The sequence below is a fragment of the Engystomops pustulosus genome, chromosome 1, assembly GCF_040894005.1.
Source record: "Engystomops pustulosus chromosome 1, aEngPut4.maternal, whole genome shotgun sequence".
Taxonomy (NCBI): domain Eukaryota; kingdom Metazoa; phylum Chordata; class Amphibia; order Anura; family Leptodactylidae; genus Engystomops; species Engystomops pustulosus.
Window position 1 is genome coordinate 269706735 of NC_092411.1, and position 21003 is coordinate 269727737.

At 42.3% G+C, this 21003-nt stretch overlaps 1 protein-coding gene across 1 annotated transcript; it reads left to right on the plus strand.

Annotated features, from left to right (window-relative positions):
• The first annotated feature begins 316 nt into the window (after positions 1 to 316).
• On the plus strand, positions 317 to 20571 carry GPR78 (G protein-coupled receptor 78). Its single transcript, XM_072126146.1, has 3 exons — positions 317 to 1402; positions 3728 to 3841; positions 19265 to 20571. The coding sequence occupies exons 1-3, from the start codon at positions 735 to 737 to the stop codon at positions 19500 to 19502; spliced, it is 1020 nt and encodes a 339-aa protein (XP_071982247.1). The 5' UTR covers positions 317 to 734; the 3' UTR covers positions 19503 to 20571.
• The last annotated feature ends 432 nt before the right edge of the window (positions 20572 to 21003 follow it).

The following is a 21003-nucleotide window of genomic DNA, read 5'->3' on the forward strand; positions in this document are numbered from 1 at the left end:
GGGTGAGGATTTCCTATGAAATAAAGGTATTTTTCAAGGCATTTGATCAGCCCCCCTGCTATATGTGCAGTTACCCCTCTAATGAGCTGCTAATGAGCCCCCTGAGAAGAAGATATCAGTGGTGGGTGATATAATGAGGAGTCCAATAAATACTTAACAGGATCTGACTTACTACAGTATTTGGGATCAGTCCTTAATTACATTCACTGCTAAAACACATTGCTCTACATAGAAGGAAGCAGATAGTGACATTGCAGGATGAATAGGGTGACATCCATCAGGCTCCTTAACCCACTCCATGCCGTGCTGTAATGTGCCAGGCTGTTAGTAAGTGGCAGGGCATAGTAGTGAGTAGTGAGTGGTGATGTGTCCTGCGCATGAGTCCCTCCTCCAGGCTCAGATGAGAAGGTAGGTGTGCCACTCACTCACCACTGCTTGCCTGCATCTGAGGAGCCACTGCTTCCCCTATGGAATGATAACACTTGGATTTCAGCAGGAGCAGAGACAAGCAGCACTTGCCTGCACTGGAATGGGACCTGGTGCTTCATGGCATATGGTGATCCAAGTTTCAGCACCCTGGACAGCAGCTCCCTTCTAAGGAATAGACCTTGGGTTCTTCTCTTACTCCTGTCCTACACCATCATGGGAGGAAGCATGTAGACAATCCATCATCCTCCAGATTCAATGAGGCGCACACTGCTGTGAAAATCAGGCTCATGGATAGATGCTAAGAAATGCACTTGGCAGAGATTCTGCTGGCTGCTTTACTCATAGTAGTGTTCATTGTCTCCCTGTTGGCCAATCTTCTGGTGCTGATATGCTTCTTGTACAGTGCAGAGATAAGGAAGCAGGTATCTGGGATCTTTCTGGTCAACCTGTCACTCTGCAACCTTCTTCTGACTATCCTCAACATGCCCTCCACCTTCCTGGCTATCTTAAATCATCAGCAGCCGTTCAGTGACTGCATTTGCAAAGCTTTGGGCTTTTTGGAAACTTTTTTGACTTCTAACACCATGCTCAGCATGGCAGCTCTCAGCATAGACAAATGGATAGCTGTGGTGTTCCCCTTAAGCTACACCAGCAAGATGAGGTATAAGGATGCGGTGATCATGATGGGGTACACCTGGCTGCACTCGCTCACCTTCCCCCTGGTGTCTCTCTTCTTGTCCTGGATAGGCTACAGTAGCATGTATGCCTCTTGTACCTTGCATGTGCAGGATGCCCCTGAGACAAGACGCTTTATGGCATTCACCATCGTGTTCCATGCTGCCAGTTTCATGCTCTCACTGGTCATATTATGTTTCACTTATTTAAAGGTGCTGAAAGTGGCACGGTTCCACTGCAGGAGGATAGACATTATTACCATGCAAACTCTTGTCTTGCTTGTAGACATCCACCCCAGGTAACTCAACTTTTACCATCTATGTAATACGAGCCAGATATATTGCTTATGTGACTGTAATCACTACAATACGCTCTGTGCATTAACCCGACTACACCCGACTGCAGCCCGACATTCAATAATTCAACACATATCAATGTACAGTCTATATGTCAGAGTAAAATCATAGTTTATTGTAAAACATACAGCTAGTGTGCCCTATAGTCTCCATAAACAGGTTCATTTGAGATGAATATTATATACAACGTAAAGGTACTTGCATCTGAATCTACCGTATACATAACAAATGACAAAGTCAGCTCTGCTACTTCTATAAATGTGGATGAGCTGGCAGAAACCCAGGCAGAACTTTTTATGTAGCCAAATATGAGCAAAGGATCAATGCAAAGATGGACTGTGACTCATCTATGTCTAAGATATACGGGAAATGAGTGTAATGTAAGAAAGCAACTGGGAAATATTGATATCATATATATCATTGTTACAAATGCTGCTTTATATGTGTAATTATATCTTTAGATGCCTCTTGTGCTATACAGTGTTATTTCTGTGCATCTAGTAGTTCAAGCTGTAGTTTATATGTTGCATCATTAATTATGCATTTGTTTTCCATTATCATTTTTCATACTTTCTTATATTACTGTGTTGCATGTTGTGGATGTAGCTCGTTCTCTATCATCTTCACTCAGCCTGTTACATTTATACAGTGGTCTAGATGCACATCCACACTACATCCACATCCTCAGCAGAATAGCAGAGCTGAATTTGCCATTGAACTGTGACTATTGTGAAGTGATTGTATATAGTAATGACACAGGTTTTCTGCAGCTCTATGTCCCTGGATTGTATAGAATAGCAGTTCTCTGTGCCCATACATATCTGTTAGAATATGGGATCTGTTTCTGGTGAATGGATAAGGAACCCTCCAAGAAATGACAGTCCTTTACCATGCCGGACCTGTAGTGCTACTAATAGCCCTGTATCTGTATTCCACCAAACAATTTTTAGAAATTGAGGAATAATATGACTAATGGCTGTTACCATCCTGATACCTCTTGTCAATGTATTCATTTACTTCTAACAGGAATAACAGAGGAATGCAATACTGAATCACACATCTTTCTATTAATTTGTCTAGCTATGTAACCATATCCTATCTATTCATGTGAAGATCTATCTACTTGCTCATTACCTAATTATTATCTATATGCATATCTATTTCTTTCCTATCTTTATATTCTATTTATCTTTCTATCTGTCTATTCCATATCATATTCCATTCCATATCTATGAGAACATCTATAACTATATTCACTATGTATCTAGCTATCTATACATCTCATATCTATCCATCCATCCATCCATCCATCCATCCATCTAACCATGTATATGAAACCATTTATCTAAATGTCCACTACCTATCTATTATCTCTCTCCTATCCATGTATCTATCTATCTATCTATCTATCTATCTATCTATCTATCTATCTATCTCTTATCTATCTATCTATCTATCTATCTATCTATCTATCATCTATCTATCTATCTATCTATCTCATATCTATCTATCTATCTATCTCTTATCTATCTATCTATCTATCTATCTGTCTATCTATCTATCTATCCATCTATCCATCTATCTATCTATCTATCTATATATCTATATATCTATCTATCTATCTATCTATCTATCTATCTATCTATCTCTTATCTATCTATCTATCTATCTATCTATCTGTCTATCTATCTATCCATCTATCCATCTATCCATCTATCTATCTATCTATCTATCCATCTATCTCATATCTATCTATCTCGCATCTAACTATCTATCTCACTCATATATATCTATCTATCTCATATCTATCTATCTATCTATCTATCTATCTATCTATCTATCTATCTCCTATCTACCTATCTAGCATCTAACTATATAAAATAGAAAAAAACAGCATCACAGTCCTTAAATAATAGTATTGGGTGCTATCCAGTACTCTCACCAGCCTATGGCTTGACAAAGGCTGGGAAAGCAGCCGAAACTTTGCTGGAGGTGGAATAAACACTGAATTGATTTTTTTCACTATTTTGGATTGCTGCCGTTTTATTATGTTTGTATCTATCTATCTATCTATCTATCTATCTATCTATCTATCTATCTATCTATCTATCTATCGCAGTCAGTCCATGAGTATGAATAATACTTCACACACATACAGTATATTGCAGAACACTCGGTGTAATATGTCTGTATTATACATGGCGTGTGGTATTATTAGCCTGTGAGACCTATGTCTGTAGTAATAACGCAGCTCGTCTACCTTGCAGTGTGAAGCAGAGATGTCTAAGTGAGCAGAAGAGAAGAAGACAGCGGGCTACAAAGAAAATCAGTATTTTTATAGGATCATTTGTGGTGTGCTTTGCGCCCTATGTCATCACAAGGTCAGTATGACGTGACACGTAGTCTCTGTTATTCTGAACTGAATGCAAACGTTGTCTGTGGCACTCAGGTCAGAGGAGCAATGGATGCACACAGTCATATAGAGAAGGTAGGTTAAAGGGGTTGTCCCACTAATGGCATCTCTCCTTATTAATAGGATAAGGGATTAGTGTCTGACTGTTGGGAATTGACTACTAGCACCCTTAGCTCGCACAGAAACAGGGGTCTTAAATACGTAAATACTTTTAGGTAACTTTAGATTGTAGTATGTTAAACTAATTGTGGAATTTTTTTTGTTTTACTCTTTACATTCCCCCTTAGCAACACTGTTCACCAGTCAGAACATACAGGTCTGTCTACCCTCCCTTTTCCTATCCATATCTCCTACATTATGGCTACAAACATGAATTCTATAATCTTTTTGCCTATACTTGGTCATCCTGAGGCTGTGTTATGAAATGTGAGATGTAATCCTTCAAGGGTTTTACTAGTCCACATTGTGTTGAAGTGGAATTGAGAAATCTGAGTCCTTAAAGGAAATCTACCATCACAATCCATCCTGATATACCCAGGGGCACTTACTCATCGATCCAGGCACTGTGACTGTGGTAATCTTCAGAATTGAAAATCAACTTTATAATTATGCTAATAAACATTAAGGGCTACTGGGCAGTTTCTATATCCCCTCCGTGCTGCTGATCTGTAGGCTGTTACATTGTCTCCCCCTCCCGCTCTGCTCCATTAGCACTCACTCGCTCCCTCTGCCTGATGTAATCCCACTACACAAGAGAAACTTGTAGCATACAGTGGGAGGGGGAAGTTCTCCTGTACAGTGTAACAGTCTGTGAATCTGAAGCACAGAGGGGAATTCCCCCAATAGCCATCCAGGCTCACTAGCATAATTTTAAAAGTTGATTTTAAAGGGAAGGAGACCATGAATAACAAATATAAGAAGATCTATGTGCAATGTCCCTGGTTTATCATGATGGATTTTGATGGAAGATTTCCTTTGAAGGATATTCCCATCTCATTCTCAAGTCCAACATGTATGATCTTGAAATAATTGTTGGTCTTATATATTTTTGCAAAATGTATTTTAATTAATTTCAAGTTGCTTAAAAAACATAATGCAAAGCAGAGTGTATTGACCATAGAAAAAACTGTTTCTGAGTTATTGACCCTCATCAGTGCAGTGCAGGATACTGGTTGTCTGGATGATATCATATAGACTCAGTTTTTGGGGTGAGGTTATTGGTCTGATTGTCAGTAATAAGACCCAATGGGGAATGGAAATTAATTTTGGAGGTAATTCTTATCTCAGCTTCTCAGTAAACCTCACAATCTCATTTCTAATCCTACATCTCAGTTTTATATCTGTACTTGAAGCACGTACATATAATGTATTGGAGATGACCTTTTATATATCGTTATTATGTATTTTTGGCACTTATATGCTAATTGCTTAATCACTATGTTGTGATTACTTATATCTGGATATAACACCTCACACTATGCTTGACAAAGTCTGGCAGTGGCATAACTAGAAGCTGGTGGGCCCCAGTGCAAAGTCTGTGCCAGGGCCCCCGACTATAATGTATTGTTTATAGTAATAGTCTTCTCATATGGGAAAGTGACACCATAAGGGCCCCCTAAACCTCTTGGGCCTGGGTGCGATCGCAACCTCTGCACCCCCTCAAGTTACGCCCCTGAAGTCTGGGATTACAGCTGAAACGTTGCAGAAGGTGGAATAAGACCCCATTGTTTCACTATATTGCTGCCATTTTTCTTTGGATGTTTATGGACCCTTTTTGGTGAGAGTGCAGAATTGCTCCCATTGCTCTTGATGTATATTAAGGATTGTGCTGCTGTTTTTTTTATACCTTTTTGTGTACTTGATATGTGCTAGAAGCCAGGAAACCCCCCAAAAAACACCTACATCTCCAAACTATCAACCATCTATGTCCTTGGCTGAACAAGCAATACTGCCAACAATCCCTCTTGGTGGTTTCATCCCTTATAATAGTATCCACGTCTCATAGATCATATATGGTTCCTAGTTGAGTATGAAAGTTAATGAAATCTTGTTTTTTTTTTGTAATAATGTTAATGTTATTACTCACTTCCGATGCTCCATAATCAGATCATTTTGATACTAACCCTTTCCGCATGAAACGTTGGCGCTCGGCATAGAGATCATACACTTGGAAGTGATGTAATGATGGATGATGGAATGACTTCCTTGCCTCTGGCTGAGAGTATAGTATAACCAAGTGATTGATCTATAAGTTGTGACAATAGAAGTGACCACGGTCCAGTGGATTTACTATACTAAGAGACTGTCAGACCTTCTATCAGTGATGCAAAGCTGAAGAGATATCTCCTCTGTTTTCCATTATATATATATATAGAATTTTCTACCAGTTGAAACATTTGGATGTTCCATTAAACCCGGATTTCCTATTACGGTCCAAAAGATTGTCCAGCAGCTCCGGAACCATATGTGGCTTGTGTCTGACTGAAGGAAATATCCCATCCCAAGAACAGGGTAAAGGTGTCTGTGTCTTTGTATTTTTGGATCCATCACATTTAGATGTTAAGAGTTTTGGGGTCTTAAAATCTTCTCTATGAAAAGAGAAGAAAAAATAATTAATTTAGTAACAGATGAGGAACAGTAGGAAGGGATGTAGCCTGTAGAAGATACCCCCAGGACATCACAGATATTATGAGATGTAAAAACCTAAACTATAAGCCTGGATAATACAGAAGCTGGAAGGATAAGGGGGGATTCCAATCATGAGAAAAGACAAATATTGCTAGGTCTTCAACTTATAATCAGATCCTGATCTGCACCGAGCTTAGGGATTGATTGGTTGGATGCCTGAAACCCCTCCAAGAGTGGAAGTTTTTATATACTCGCTCTGGTTGAAGTTCCAGAGAGTTAGGACTTTCCCTGTTAATCCTTCCAGGGAGGAGTAATCCAAACTCTCCTTGTCAATCACTGTGTGTGGGCGGAGTAATCAGGACTCTTACTGTCAATCAATGTGTGTGGGAAGAGTAATCAGGACTTCCACTGTCAATCACTGTGTGTGGGCAAAATAATCAGGACTCTCACTGTCAATCACTGTGTTTGGGCGGGGTAATCGGAACTCTCCCTGTCAATCACTGTGTACGGGCAGGGTAATCAGGACTCTCACTGTCAATCACTGTGTATGGGCAGGGTATTATGGACCCTCACTGTCAACCACTGTGTCTGAACGGAGTAATCAGGTACTCACTGTCAATCACTGTGCGTGGCTGGAGTAATCAGGACTATCACTGTCAATCACTGTGTGTGGGCAGAGTAATCAGGACTCTCACTGTCAATCACTGTGTGTGGGCGGAGTAATCAGGACTCTCACTGTCAATCACTGTGTGTGTGTGGGGGGGTAATCAGGAATCTCACTGTCAATCACTGTGTGTGGGTGGAGTAATCAGGATTCTCACTGTCAATCACTGTGTGTGGGTGGAGTAATAAGGACTTTCACTGTCAATCACTGTGTGTGGGTGGAGTTATCACGATTTTCACTGTCAATCACTGTGTGTGGGCGGAGTAATCAAGATTCTCACTGTCAATCACTGTATATGGGCGGAGTAATCAGGACTCTCACGTCAATCACTGTGTGTGTTCAGGACTCTATCTGTATCTCCATGGAGTCCTTTCAGAGTTTATTCAGCATTTTAATCAGAGATTCAGCTCCAAATCATATACACGTGCATATGACAGCTCAGCTTCTCCCTCCACCCGTCTGATAAGTGTCTTATAACTTGTACTGTACAGTCCCCAGAGTTGGATCTCCCTTTCTCCCCTCTGTATTGTTTGTCTTCTGCTAGAACATACGGGTAGGGGGTGTCCTATTTAATGAGCTTATGTTCTCAGTGTCTGCTTCTTTGTTATATCTAGGATTTCTCTACACATAATGTACAATCTGGAGATTTATGGGATATGGACATTACTTGTCTGGATCCAGTACAGTAATTTTTCACACGTTTCCTCATCTAATCTGAGTCGTGCAGCTACTTGTCCATTGTGATTATCAGGACAGAACATTTTGATAGCAGCGGTGGCTTAGAGTGAGGTAATACAGTGTCCCCATCTAGGGACGAGGACATCAGATAGACGTCTCCTATTTACTGCAGCATTGTATTGTTCAATGTAACAGTGGAGACTACCAATAGTCTTATGACTATTCCACTCAATTGATATCATAGTTATTATGCATAATTATATCTTATTGAATACTTTTAACTAGTTACCAGAATGGAATCATTCTACACCCAGTACATGTAGTAAATGTATGAGCCTATGGATTAACTGGAAGAAGTTGTTAATTTATTTTATTGGAAATTGAAATATTTCTCCAATTACAAATTGTTGATGTTTGCCCAAGATGTATGTCCTATTTGCAGGCAGTATGTTATAGAGCAGGAGGAGCTGAGCAGATTGTACATAGTGTCCTATCTGCAGGCAGTATGTTATAGAGCAGGAGGAGCTGAGCAGATTGTACATAGTGTCCTATCTGCAGGCAGTATGTTATAGAGCAGCAGGAGCTGAGCAGATTGTACATAGTGTCCTATCTGCAGGCAGCATGTTATAGAGCAGGAGGAGATGAGCAGATTGTACATAGTGTCCTATCTGCAGGCAGCATGTTATAGAGCAGGAGGAGCTGAGCAGATTGTACATAGTGTCCTATCTGCAGGCAGTATGTTATAGAGCAGGAGGAGCTGAGCAGATTGTACATAGTGTCCTATCTGCAGGCAGTATGTTATAGAGCAGGAGGAGCTGAGCAGATTGTACATAGTGTCCTGTCTGAAGGCAGCATGTTATAGAGCAGGAGGAGCTGAGCAGATTGTACATAGTGTCATGTCTGAATGCAGCATGTTATAGAGCAGGAGGAGCTGAGCAGATTGTACATAGTGTCCTGTCTGAAGGCAGCATGTTATAGAACAGGAGGAGATGAGAAGATTGTACATAGTGTCCTATCTGCAGGCAGCATGTTATAGAGCAGGAAGGGCTGAGCAGATTGTACATAGTGTCCTATCTGCAGGCAGCATGTTATAGAGCAGGAGCAGCCGAGCAGATTGTACACATTGTCCTATCTGCAAGCAGAATGTTAAGTAGCAGCAGGAGCTGTGAAGATCGTACATATTGGGGCAGATTTACTTACCCGGCCCATTCGCGATCCAGCAGTGCGTTCTCTGCGGTGGATTCGGTTCTTCCGGTGATTCACTAAGGCAGTTCCTCCAACGTCCACCAGGTGTCGCTGCTGCACTGGAGTTCCCCGCCGGAAAGCGTGTGTCCCGCAACACTTTTTTTTTTTAAATGCGGCGGTTTCTCCGAATCCGGCGGGTTATCGTTCACCCCCCCCCCCCCCCCGATTTCTGTCACGTGCATGCCTGCGCCGATGCGCCACAATCCGATCGCGTGCGCCAAAAACCCGGGGCAATACAAGGAAAATCGTCGCAAATCAGAAATATTCGGGTAACACGTCGGGAAAACGCGAATCGGCCCCTTAGTAAATGACCCCCTTTGTCCTGTCTGCAGGCAGCATGTTATAGAGCAGGAGGAGCTGTGCAGGTTGTACATAGAGTCCTATATGCGGGCAGCATGTTATAGAGCATTTATAGAGGATTTATAACATTTTTAATCCAGAATTAAAAAACATTTATGGACTGTTGTTCCTCATTATGGCTTGAATAGGCTTTTTGGGGGATAGACCCTTCTTGAAAAAGGACAGTGGTTGTGCTTGAGTGGTACCACATGGATGATTTGCCCTGGGACCAGATAAAAGGGGAAATCTTTGGTGTTTTCTTCCATCCAACGGGGAATTGAGTATAAAAGCCAATTTCCCATCATGTGGACAGATAAATGTGAGCCACTAATTGAGATGCAAGTGTGTGGCAGGTCCTAACAGAGGGGGCTCCCTATATGATTTCCAGAAGGAACTAGCTGCACAGAGAGTCAGAGCAGCTGGATTCAGGATAGAGCAGATCTCACTTATCAGACTGACCGATGATCAATGATAAAGCACGAGACAAGATAAGGAAAATTGACTCTTTTATTCAAGATTTTAAGATTAAAGGGCTAACTGAAAATCTTTGGGACTTGGTTTAGTAATATTAACTGCATGGTAACCTTTTTCTGCATCTCTTTGTAATTCATAGATTCCCAATACATAAAACCATTGTTAAACTTTACATAAGAAACTCCTAATGCTATATTCTGAGACCCATATTTTTTATAATTTTCAACACAGCTCAGAGGGGGCTTGTTTTTGTCCTGAGGTCGTACAATTGTGCTTGGCAAAAGTGAACAGACATTGCACCCACCCTAGATTTCCCTCCCCTTGTTTCTCCAAGCATCGCCCACACTGAGAGTTAGTTCTAGTTGTCATACCCTATGGACAATTCAACTTCTACCTATATTACATTATTTCCAACATTATTCTTTTTTTAAAAGATATTTAGTTTCCAAAGCCAAAATGTTTGCAAAAATAATTAACAGGTTTTCCCTGTTTATGAATGAGAGTGGTACCTAGGAAAACACAATCCATTTTTGGTTTCCGGTCTACCCTTTGGATTGCCCCTTTAACTTTTTTCAATGTTAAGGCATAAACCCCCTTTTGTAGGTTCAGTACTCACACCGCTGCAGTAATGTGTGTAGAAAAAAATTAAACCCATAATGGTCGTCACTTTTTGTCAATGAGAGTGGTAGTGGTAGTGCAAACCCATTCCATTTCTTCTTGTGGGCCCAGTATTTCGTTTGCCCTTTTACCTTGATTAGTGTTAAAGCATAAAACCCCCTTTTAAGGCACAGTACACAGATAGATGCTTTAATAATTTGAATAAAAAAATTTAAACCCATAATGGTCGTCAGACTTCTGGGGTAGTGAACCCCTGGCCCACCGCGGACAATGACACAAGCCTACAGCTGGGACGCTGCGGCGTGGTGCCACCAGGTCGTTCCACAGGTGCGACTTGTCCACGGTGGCAGCCAAGGTCGAGGTACAAAGTCAGCAGGCAATCTTGTGGTCGGGGACAGGCAGGAGGTCAAAACTGGCGGCAATGGTTGAGGGCAGGAGCTCAGAGCTCGCAGCGGAGGAGCAAAATAAGGAACAGGTCCGGGGTCACAACCGGAGGTCAATACACAGGAATAACTCACAGGAAACAGCTTACTCTTAGGCAATGAGCACAAAGATCCGACAGGGAATGCCTGGAGACACCGGGCTTTATCCATTTCCTGAAAAGGGCCAGCAGCAATTAGCGCTGCGCACTCCAAAAGCAGCGGGGATGCGCCTGCTGACCAGCCGGGGCTAGAGCAGGAGAGAAGGTAAGTGAGGTCCGGGTGAGTGGGAAGGGCCCGCGCAACAGAGAGGGGCACAGGTGCGCCTGCAATCCGAGATGGGGATCGCAGGGGGCGCCCGTGACAATGGTCCACACTGTTTATGAATGAGAGTGGTAGTTAGGTAAGTCTGGAAACAATGGAAAACCAATTCCTTTTTTCTCTTGTGGGTCCAGTATTTTGTTTGCTCTTTAACTTTGATCAGTGTTAAACCATAAACCCCCCTTTTAAAGGAGAGGACAGACATAGTAACGTATAAGTGCATTGTTGTAGGATATATATTATGTTAATAAACCTTGAGGATTTGCTGAGCAGTTTATATACAACAATCTTGGGGATGGTCGCCAAGAATTTGTTGGCAAGGCCTTTAGATGCGCACAACTTTCTTGGTTGGCGATGTTTCTACCGTAGCAGCTTTTGCAGATTAAAAACCCACAGCCCATGAGCTGACCTGAAAATGGCTATGATGTGCTTGATGAATGCTAATGACTACAAATGATTCAGAGGAACATCTAGTGGGTGGGTGTTTCTGCTAATCCTTATAATGCTCCATGAATACATCCTGAGTGAAGAACTCATCCGCGTTCCTAGAAAACTATAGAGCGGAGTGCACAGAGGATGAGAATGAATATGTTCCTGTGCCCGGACACTTAAGTGATAAAAGATCCATAAATCATGTAGGAAAGGAGCCAAACTACCTCAGCACTTCTCTAATCTACACTGCTGAGATGTATTACCAAAAGAAATGTACCTGCTCCCAGGCAAAGTAAGATGAATGTATCTCTACACAGAAGGGAGATGTAACACACGGGTGGGTCCGGGGGAAGAATTTACAGCTAATGGGGCACATTTACTTACCCGGCCCATTCGCGATCCAGCGGCGCGTTCTCTGCACAGGATTCGGGTCCGGCTGGGATTTAAGATGGTAGTTCCTCCGCCGTCCACCAGGTGGCGCTGCAGCGCCGAAAATAATCTTAACGCCCCGGAATGCACCATCCCATAGAAGGTGAAGGTGAGCGCTCCCCAAGCGACACATTTTCGGTTTTTAAATGCGGCGGTTTTTCCGAATACGTCGGGTTTTCGTTCGGCCACGCCCCCCAGATTTCTGTCGCGTGCATGCCGGCCCCGATGCGCCACAATCCGATCGCGTGCGCCAAAAACCCGGGGCAATTCATGTACAAGCGGCGCAAATCGGAAATATTCGGGTAACACGTCGGGAAAACGCGAATCGGGCCCTTAGTAAATGACCCCCAATGTCTCTAATGTGAACTTTTCTCTGGCGGCTTCCACTTACATTGTCCTTCCAGCTACCAGTGGTTCCAGGGTCCTAAGGCTTGAACACGGACTGAGTTCTTAGATTTAAAATGCAAAGTGGAGCAATGTGTGGTGTCCTAGTGATATTACTGCCCAACCCTGGAGTGACAGTTCCGGATCCTGGGAGGGTAGACATGGTCAATTAATTATCGTTTTCATAGACTCTCCCTAATGGATTCTGGGAGGTGCTGAAAGTGAGTTACAGTTGTCCACGCAACCCTGGTATCGTATGGCACAACACTCACCCACAACCTTGAACAGCTGAAAGATTCCTCTTACTAGCCTCAGTGAAACAGAATCAGTATGTTAGACTGCCATCAGCTTCTCGCTTGATATAAGACCAGTCTGTATCAGGATTATAGCAGGTTAGAAGCCAACGCCAGGGTAGCTAGTATGTAACCGAAACACAGATGTGGGGATTCTCTGATGGAGATAAAAGAGCAATGCAGGTAACATTCTATATTTCATTGCCTTAAGGACACACTAGACAAACAGTACCAAAAAAAAAATAAAAATATATATATATATGTGTGTGTAGAAAACAGAAGAAAAAGAAAGCAGCACCTACATAAAACAGACTTGGGTGTCTTGCCTAAGGCCTGGACTAGGTCTAAGCAATAAACAATAAAAATGGCAGCACTCCAATATTCAATTTCCCAAAAAATTGTGTACCCTTATTCAAGTGCTGCCATTTTTGTTTATATATATATATATATAGTTGAGCAGAGTACAACTACAAGGGTAGGACAAGTGTCAGCAAACAGTGAGCTAGTTACCTTGTGCTGGTCAATGGAAATGGATGACCTACATTTAATGATTGCTCCTGCCTTAGATAGTAAAATATCTCCCGAGGAAGAACAATGGACACAAGGGGTGGCCTGATTACATTAGGTGCAGACATACCCCTTCACACCCATGGTAGTGCTCTAGGAACCATCCTACCTGGATCAGATCCAGGAACTTGGAGGAGATCTAGTTTCTCAATAGGAAGTCTCATCAAGGTTCTGGTCTCAATGGATCCTCATGAATCCCTGGATTACATTGAGACCAGACAGGACCTAATTACTATGCTCCCATTGAGAGTTATGCATATCTCTGTGTCAAACAGTGCTAGATGAAGTTTAGAAATAGATATGCGTTACCCTGGCTACCCAGATTCCAAAAAATGTATATGGCCTTGGGCTGAAATGGACCATAACTTCATAATTGGTATATTAAGATTTCCTTTGTCTCGGTGTAAAAAGAATGGAGGGAATTTTCTGTAAGATCTTTGGAGACACCGAGGCTAGGGAGGTGTTAGTTGGAGTAGAGATACTCCCTACAGAGCCAGAGCCCCTATTCACTCTTTTAAGTGGGACTTTCCAGAGATTTCATTAGTTGTTCAAGGTAAGGCTACGAGGTAGTAGGAGATACTGATGCCCTGATGAACAAGACAAAATCTGCCATGTGACCCCCCCCCCCCCTTGTACATGTATATTCATATACTTCATCACACCTTGTGATAAAAGGCACCTTTCTCCACTAGAAGGCACCTGGACATTATGGTTTCCAGCTTGTTAGTCCTGTGTAAAGGTCTGGGCTACTACAATGGTCTGATCTCCTGAATCCCTGACCCTGGGTCTGTTGTATCCCTGCTCTGTGATTCTGTGTATTATTTTTAGTGATGCCTCAAATCAGTATTTGTCTGCCTTGAACTCCAGCTTGGATTCTGACTGCTGCATGCCCTGACCCTGGACTGTCTTTGACTGTTCTCTCTCTAAATCCCAAGGCTACAGATAGGCATCCTCTGACCCACCTGTGCCCACTACCACCATTACCAGGAATTTTATGAGAGGTAGCAGCTTTGTGATTATGTCGTAGCAAGGTACAGACAGGCGTCCTTGGATAATGCCCTTGTGATTTACCCCAAGTCAAGCTAGTCTGGTGGAACAGCAGGTCCAAATACCACAACAAACTCTCCTGTTATCCCAGATGAAACTGTCCACAGTGGTTGATACCAGGCAGGACAATAGGATAATCTCAATAAGGGATAGTCAGTCAATTTTTTTAAAGGTAGAGTCCAGTAAAAGCTATGAGTCCAGTATGTGGAATATGGGTTGTCCTGCTCTTAGGACCCAGACAGAGAAAGTGTTGTATTTCCATACAGCTGAATGCCGAGGGTCCTGAACAGGGGACCACCTCTAGTAACTGTATTAAGACAGATAAATCTTAAAATAATCTCGAAAATACTTGTGGAACACATGATATAGCTGATGCACAACTCAAATATTCTCACCCACACATGTATCCATTACATAAACACTTTCATATTATTTATACTATTATTATGTTTTTATGTATATAGCGGTCCTGGACAAAAACTACAAAGATTCCTCCTGATGTGTCATATTAAAGATTACATTTTTATCTTTTTGTAAATGAGCTTCCATGTGCATTATGGCTGGGGCCCATGTTTGGGTTTTGTACAGTTTTCCGCTCCACATAGACCCCCCTCATCTAGGTTTACAAAATTATTGACATAGACCCCTAACAAGCGAGGGAGTGTGATGCTTAATCCTGCTCAGTATTGGTGCTGGGCGCTCCGAGTGTAATACGGGTTGGTCAAATCACACTCCTTCGTAAGGGGTCTTACTTTTTTTGGACATTTTCTCTACAATGATAGATTACTGGGAAATAAAGACATGTACATCTTAAAACTGGACCTACACACTGCTGGCACTCCTTGTATGTTGATTTGGAAGCTGATTGACTCTCTGAAAAGTGTCAATTTAAACAGACTTCAATTTGCATGTAGTATATTATAGAGCAGGAGGAGCTGTGCAGGTTGTACATAGCGTCCTATATGCGGGCAGCCTGTTATAGAGCAGAAGGAGTCGTGTAGATTGTATATAGTTTCCTATCTGCAGACAGCTTATTGTAGAGCAAGATGAGCTGAGCAGATTGTACATAGTGTCCTATCTGCAGGCAGCATGTTATAGAGCAGGAGGAGCTGAGCAGATGGTACATAGTGTCCTTTATGCAATCAGAATGTTATAGAGCAGGAGGAGCAAAGCAGACTGTATATAATGTCCTAACTGTCGTCAGCATGTTATAAAGCAGGAAGAGCTGAGCAGATTGTATAAAATGTCCTATCTGCAGGCAGCATGTTATAGAGTAGGTGGAGATGAGCAGATTGTATATGGTGTCCTACATGCAGGCAATATGTTATAGAGCAGGAGGAGATGAAGAAGTTTGTATGTGGTGTCCTACATTCAGGCAGGATGTTATACAGCAGGAGGACCTGAGCAGATTGTTGAAGTGTCCTATCTGCAGGCAGCATGTTATAGGGAAGGAGCCGATGAAAATCCAACAGTCTGATATTTCTGCAATCCCCTTCCTCAGGATCCCACTGGGAATGCTTGGGAAGAATCAGAGATGGAGGCAGAGGAATAGTGATAGGGGATGTGGAGGCTGCGCTGCCATAGCATTAGACACAAGAATTTACAACCTTTCAGCCTCTTCATGAACCAGACCGTCAATCACAATGGACCGGCTAAAGATCTACACCTAGTGGCCGCATCCCACTTGCCTTTCCAGGGTCTGCAATGTGTGAACTTGGCTTTAGCCTCCGCAGATCGTTGCATTGATCGTGTTATTCCGTATAACAAGTATTTAGTCAAATCTCCATAAATCTTTAGCAGATTCTGCTAAGCAAATACAATTGCCTCGCCAAACTTTGTTGAATCTAGGCCATGCATATATTTTACCTTGTTTGTCATATTTTTCCCACCAGCTTTCATTTCTTGAAAGATAATTCAGTAATTTATATGGATTCTGAAGCGTAAGCCGGTGGGGCTTCAGTAATTAGGGATTTAGCATATTGATTAGTTAACGAGCGTGTTAAATGTTGTTTGTGGCTATTTGTCTGGAGAACACATCTAGAATGATTGAATTATAGACCCGCTGCCGAATGGTGGGAAGAGACTTAGGATTGTAAAGACTGATAACCAAACGTGTAGATATAAAAATCAACCAATTTAGATCCAATTGTATTATTAGTATAATACACAAAACGCATTGAAAGAATATAGTTACGAAAAATGTTTCATACCAGCCAATCTTTATTGGAATTGCAATCTTTTTTCGAAAAGCACTAGTCCTGCTTTGGTTGGAAAAAATTAGAGAATATTTGGCTTTTTGACATGAAAAATATTGTGTTCAATTGGGGTAGTGCATTGGGGGGTCAGGTTCTTTAACCCTTGATTATAGTGGATGTCTGTCAGGCTCCAAGGGTAATGGACCCACTGGACCCACTGGATCTAAGCCCGCACCTAGTGGCATCCGGTTTTCACCAGAGCCCGCCGCCAAAGCAGGTTGGACTTGCTGCGGTGTGGTACCGCCAGGTCATTCCACAGGTGCGACTTTGTCCGTGGCGGCAGCCAAGGTGAGGTACTGAGTCGTCAGGCAAGTTCGTGATCAGTGACAGGCAGGAGGTCAAGACAGGCGGCAAAGGTTTGGAGTCAGAGATGGAGCAGAAGGTCAGGGCTGGCAGCGAAGAAGCGTAAACGGGAACAAGTCCGGGGTCACAATGGAGAATCCAATCACAGGCACAAGACAAGGCTTTCACAACGGCATAGAGCACAAAGATCCGGCAGGGAATGCTGGGAGAGGCCGGCTTTTAACATAATCCGGGTAGTGGCCCACGCCAATCAGTGGTGCGCTGGCACTTAAATTTATGATATAGGGTGCACTGGGAAGCGCAGGAGCGCGGAGGCTGGGGAGAGCGGCCGCCTGCGATAATGTCACAGCACTACATAAGATTTGCCACATTTAACTACCCGGCTCTGCCGCACACAGCAGTGTAAGAGGCTCAATGGTGGATTGAGGAGCTGATTGTTCCCCACTTTAACATTCTAATCAACTTTATGTGGACTTTTAGTCTGCCCTGTGGCTGTTGTTTCCTTCTTGTACAAACATATTGAACAACCGGTGTTGAACTTGTCTTGAGATCATCATGAGATGAGCTCCGAGTCTTCCTATAAGGCTCCGGTGGCCGGAGGTCATTTTCAATCTCCGTATTTTCCAGCTAGAGTAATAGCTTCCAGCTACAGAGCGCACTGGTCCCAGTATGACCGCACTGGAGCGAGCGCTCGGAGCGAGGTCTTGTCTAATTGTTCCCATGGGAATGATGAGGTCTCTCTCTGGAATTGATTTTTTTCTGGAAACTCCTGTGATTTTCCAAAAGGAGAACCATAGGTATTAAAAATATACTAGGTATAGGTATTATACAGTACTGTCATTTATATCCATCTATTGTTTTCTGTTAGCAGCAAATTCAGGATGGGGAGACCAATTCATGATCAAAAATGTGACTCCAGGCGTTATCCGTAGGCTTCCAAGTTGACATTTCTGTCTGAGTTTAAACATAGGGGGTCATTTATCTTATTTCCCCCTTCTCTGAGCTATTTTTTCGGCTGTTGTGAGTCAATTTTTTGCACCTCATTTGTCTCTGCCGTTTTGGCTCTTTGAGCCTGATTAAGCAAAATTTTTTTAAAAAAAAGGTGCAATTTTGTTGAGCAAATCACACCATTGCCTTTCTATGGTCAGGACTGGTGTGTCATTGCTCAGCTATTTGTGCTCATATAGGCGCAAATCAGTGTTAAATAAGGCAAAAACATCTGGAAGCAGGAGAAATACAAAGATAAATTAGGAGCTAACCAGAAAACTGCTCAAAATATTTACACAAATACCTCAATGCACTCAAAAAGTCACTTAAATGCAACCAAAAATGGCGCATCAGACGAGGATAAATCTGGCCCTAAGTACAGCGTCAGACCACTTGGAGGTGCAAGCACGCAACCGTATTACAGATAGACAGAGAGATAGACAGAGAGCTTACTAGGAACAGCGCCATAATTATAGAAGTGGTCATGTCTGCATCTATTGCAGGTCAGTTGTATTTACTTAAAGGGATATTCCCATTTCACCAAATTAATGTTATTGTTTGTATAATAAAAAGTTACACAATTTTCCAATATACTTTCCGTATCAATTCCTCACAGTTTTCTAGATCTCTGCTTGCTGTCATTCTATAGAAAGCTTCTGGGGCACATTTACTGACGCATTTCTGTCGGGTTTCCCGAATATTCCCGATTTAGCCTAAATCCATGTTTATTTCCAGTGGCCAGAATCTAACCATGGTCTCACAGGTGCACGGCTCGTTATATCACACAGCTCTGATTACTCTCTATAATATAACGAGCCGTGCACCTGTGTGACCATGGTCAGATTTCTGCCCACTGGAAGTAAACATAGAAGCTTTCTATAGAATGACAGCAAGCAGAGATCTAGAAAACAGCGAGGAATTGATACAGAAAGTATATTGGTAAATTGTATAACTATTTATAATACAAACAATGACATTGATTTGCTGTAAAGGTGATACCCCTTTAAAGGAAACCTACCACCACGGATCCACCTATTAAGGTAGATCCAGTGGTAGGTGCATCTAACGTATGTAAGGATAGCCCTTTTTAGTGCTAACTCTTTTATAATCTTTTATTACTGGAGCGTTACTGGAGCGTGGAGTAGCCAAAGTTGAGGCTACATGGTGCGGCTACTCCACGCCCTAGTAGCCTCTTTGATTCTACTACCTATCATGATCATATATATAAATATATATACCAGGACCACAGACTGACCATGGATGAACATGTCTTATTGACCCACTTCCTGTCTCCTTCTTGTCTTCCAGGTTAATAGAGCTTCTTCCATACGTAAAGATAAATAACTACTGGGGGATAGTCAGTAAGTGCCTGGCGTACAGTAAAGCCGCCGCGGACCCATTTGTTTACTCGCTTCTTCGGCAACAGTACAAGAAGGTTCTGCTCAACATTGTTAACAGGATCCTGAAGAGAGAACTCTACCCCTCCTCGGGATACAACAGTTCGCTGGATACAGAAAATGACTACTGTTTGCACAGGGCGAGCTAAGGAGACGTCCAAGAAGGCCACATAACTAGCCCAGCGTCCAGTGAAGTGTCAGCTCTTCAACCATTACAGGATCAACAACAATCCGTCTTATAAGATGTATGGACAGTAGACATGAAATGGAAGGTGATCAAGTATCAGTAGATATTATTACAGATAATTGTTCTCGGGGGGGTGTCCTCACACTGCTGTGCTCTGGGTTCTCTGTATTGAGCTGTTTGACAGCTCCTTCCTTCATCCCTGAGAAAAGACAGTGGCAGACTTTGGGTTAAATAGTATAACAGTCACTCAAAGCAGAGGGAAAGGTCTATGGAGCATCTTACTGCAGAGAATGGAGAGCAAAGCAGTGTGAGGGCAGCCCCCAGTGCAGTTATGAAGCTACAATCCTGGAATATAAATCCACTGTCCTGCTGCTACTAATAACATACACAAAGATATGGTTACACAAAACTCCAGGGACAATACCTAACACTCTCTGCAGCTTTGTATGGACAATACTGCTGGTAGAGCTTCTTTAAATCCATCTTGTGCCCCCATGATAACCCTTCAGGTCACGTAATATTGAAAAATATCAGTCTTAAGAATACATTCTTAATAATTTGTAGAGCGTAATTGCATTTTATATCTAGACATAGGGTGCGTGATAGACATGTACAATCCTATCAATACATAGTACATTACTACTGATGATGAGGAGGAGGATGATGATGAGAAGGATGAGTGATTGTGCTCCTTTTTTTTTGTTGAGATTGTTTTACATATTCCTTTTTGTAGTTGTCTTGTTACAGGGGAGGGAAGTGGATGAGAATTTTAAGGATCTGGAGGACCTCTCCTGTCCTGCAGTGTATAGATAACTCTAGACAATGTGCAATACTTCATTTTCCCTGTAGGGGCGCTGCAGGCAACACTCTCTGCCACATTTCCCCACATATTAAAGCGACATTTCAGAAGTGAAACACTTTGCGATCCGGTTATTGTTTAGCAAGTGGGGACTGTTCAAAACAGAGAATCCGTTCAAGAAAAATTCCAGTTCATACCATTGAGTTTATATTTTTGAGTTAAAGGGTTTTCTAAAATATACTTACTGTATCAATTCCTCACGGGTTTTCTAGATCTCTGCTTGCTGCCCTTCTATGTTTACTTCCAATGGATAGAAATCTGACCATGGTCACACAGGTGCACGGCTCGTTATATCACACAGCTCTGATAACTCCCTGATACTAATGAGCCGTGCACCTGTGTGACCATGGTCAGATTTCTGTCCACTGGAAGTAAACATAGAAGCTTTTTATAAAATGACAGCAAGCAGAGATCTAGAGAACCGTGAGGAATTGATATAGAAAATATATTGGAAACTTGTATAACTTCTCCAGCTCTGTGATGTGTCAAACCACTCACGTGGAGCAGATCTGCTTTCCTCTGTCATTAAGCCCCATTTCACTTGCTCTTCTATGGTCAAGATAGGATACACTTTGTTTTTGGAAGTAATTCTTCAGGATGTCTG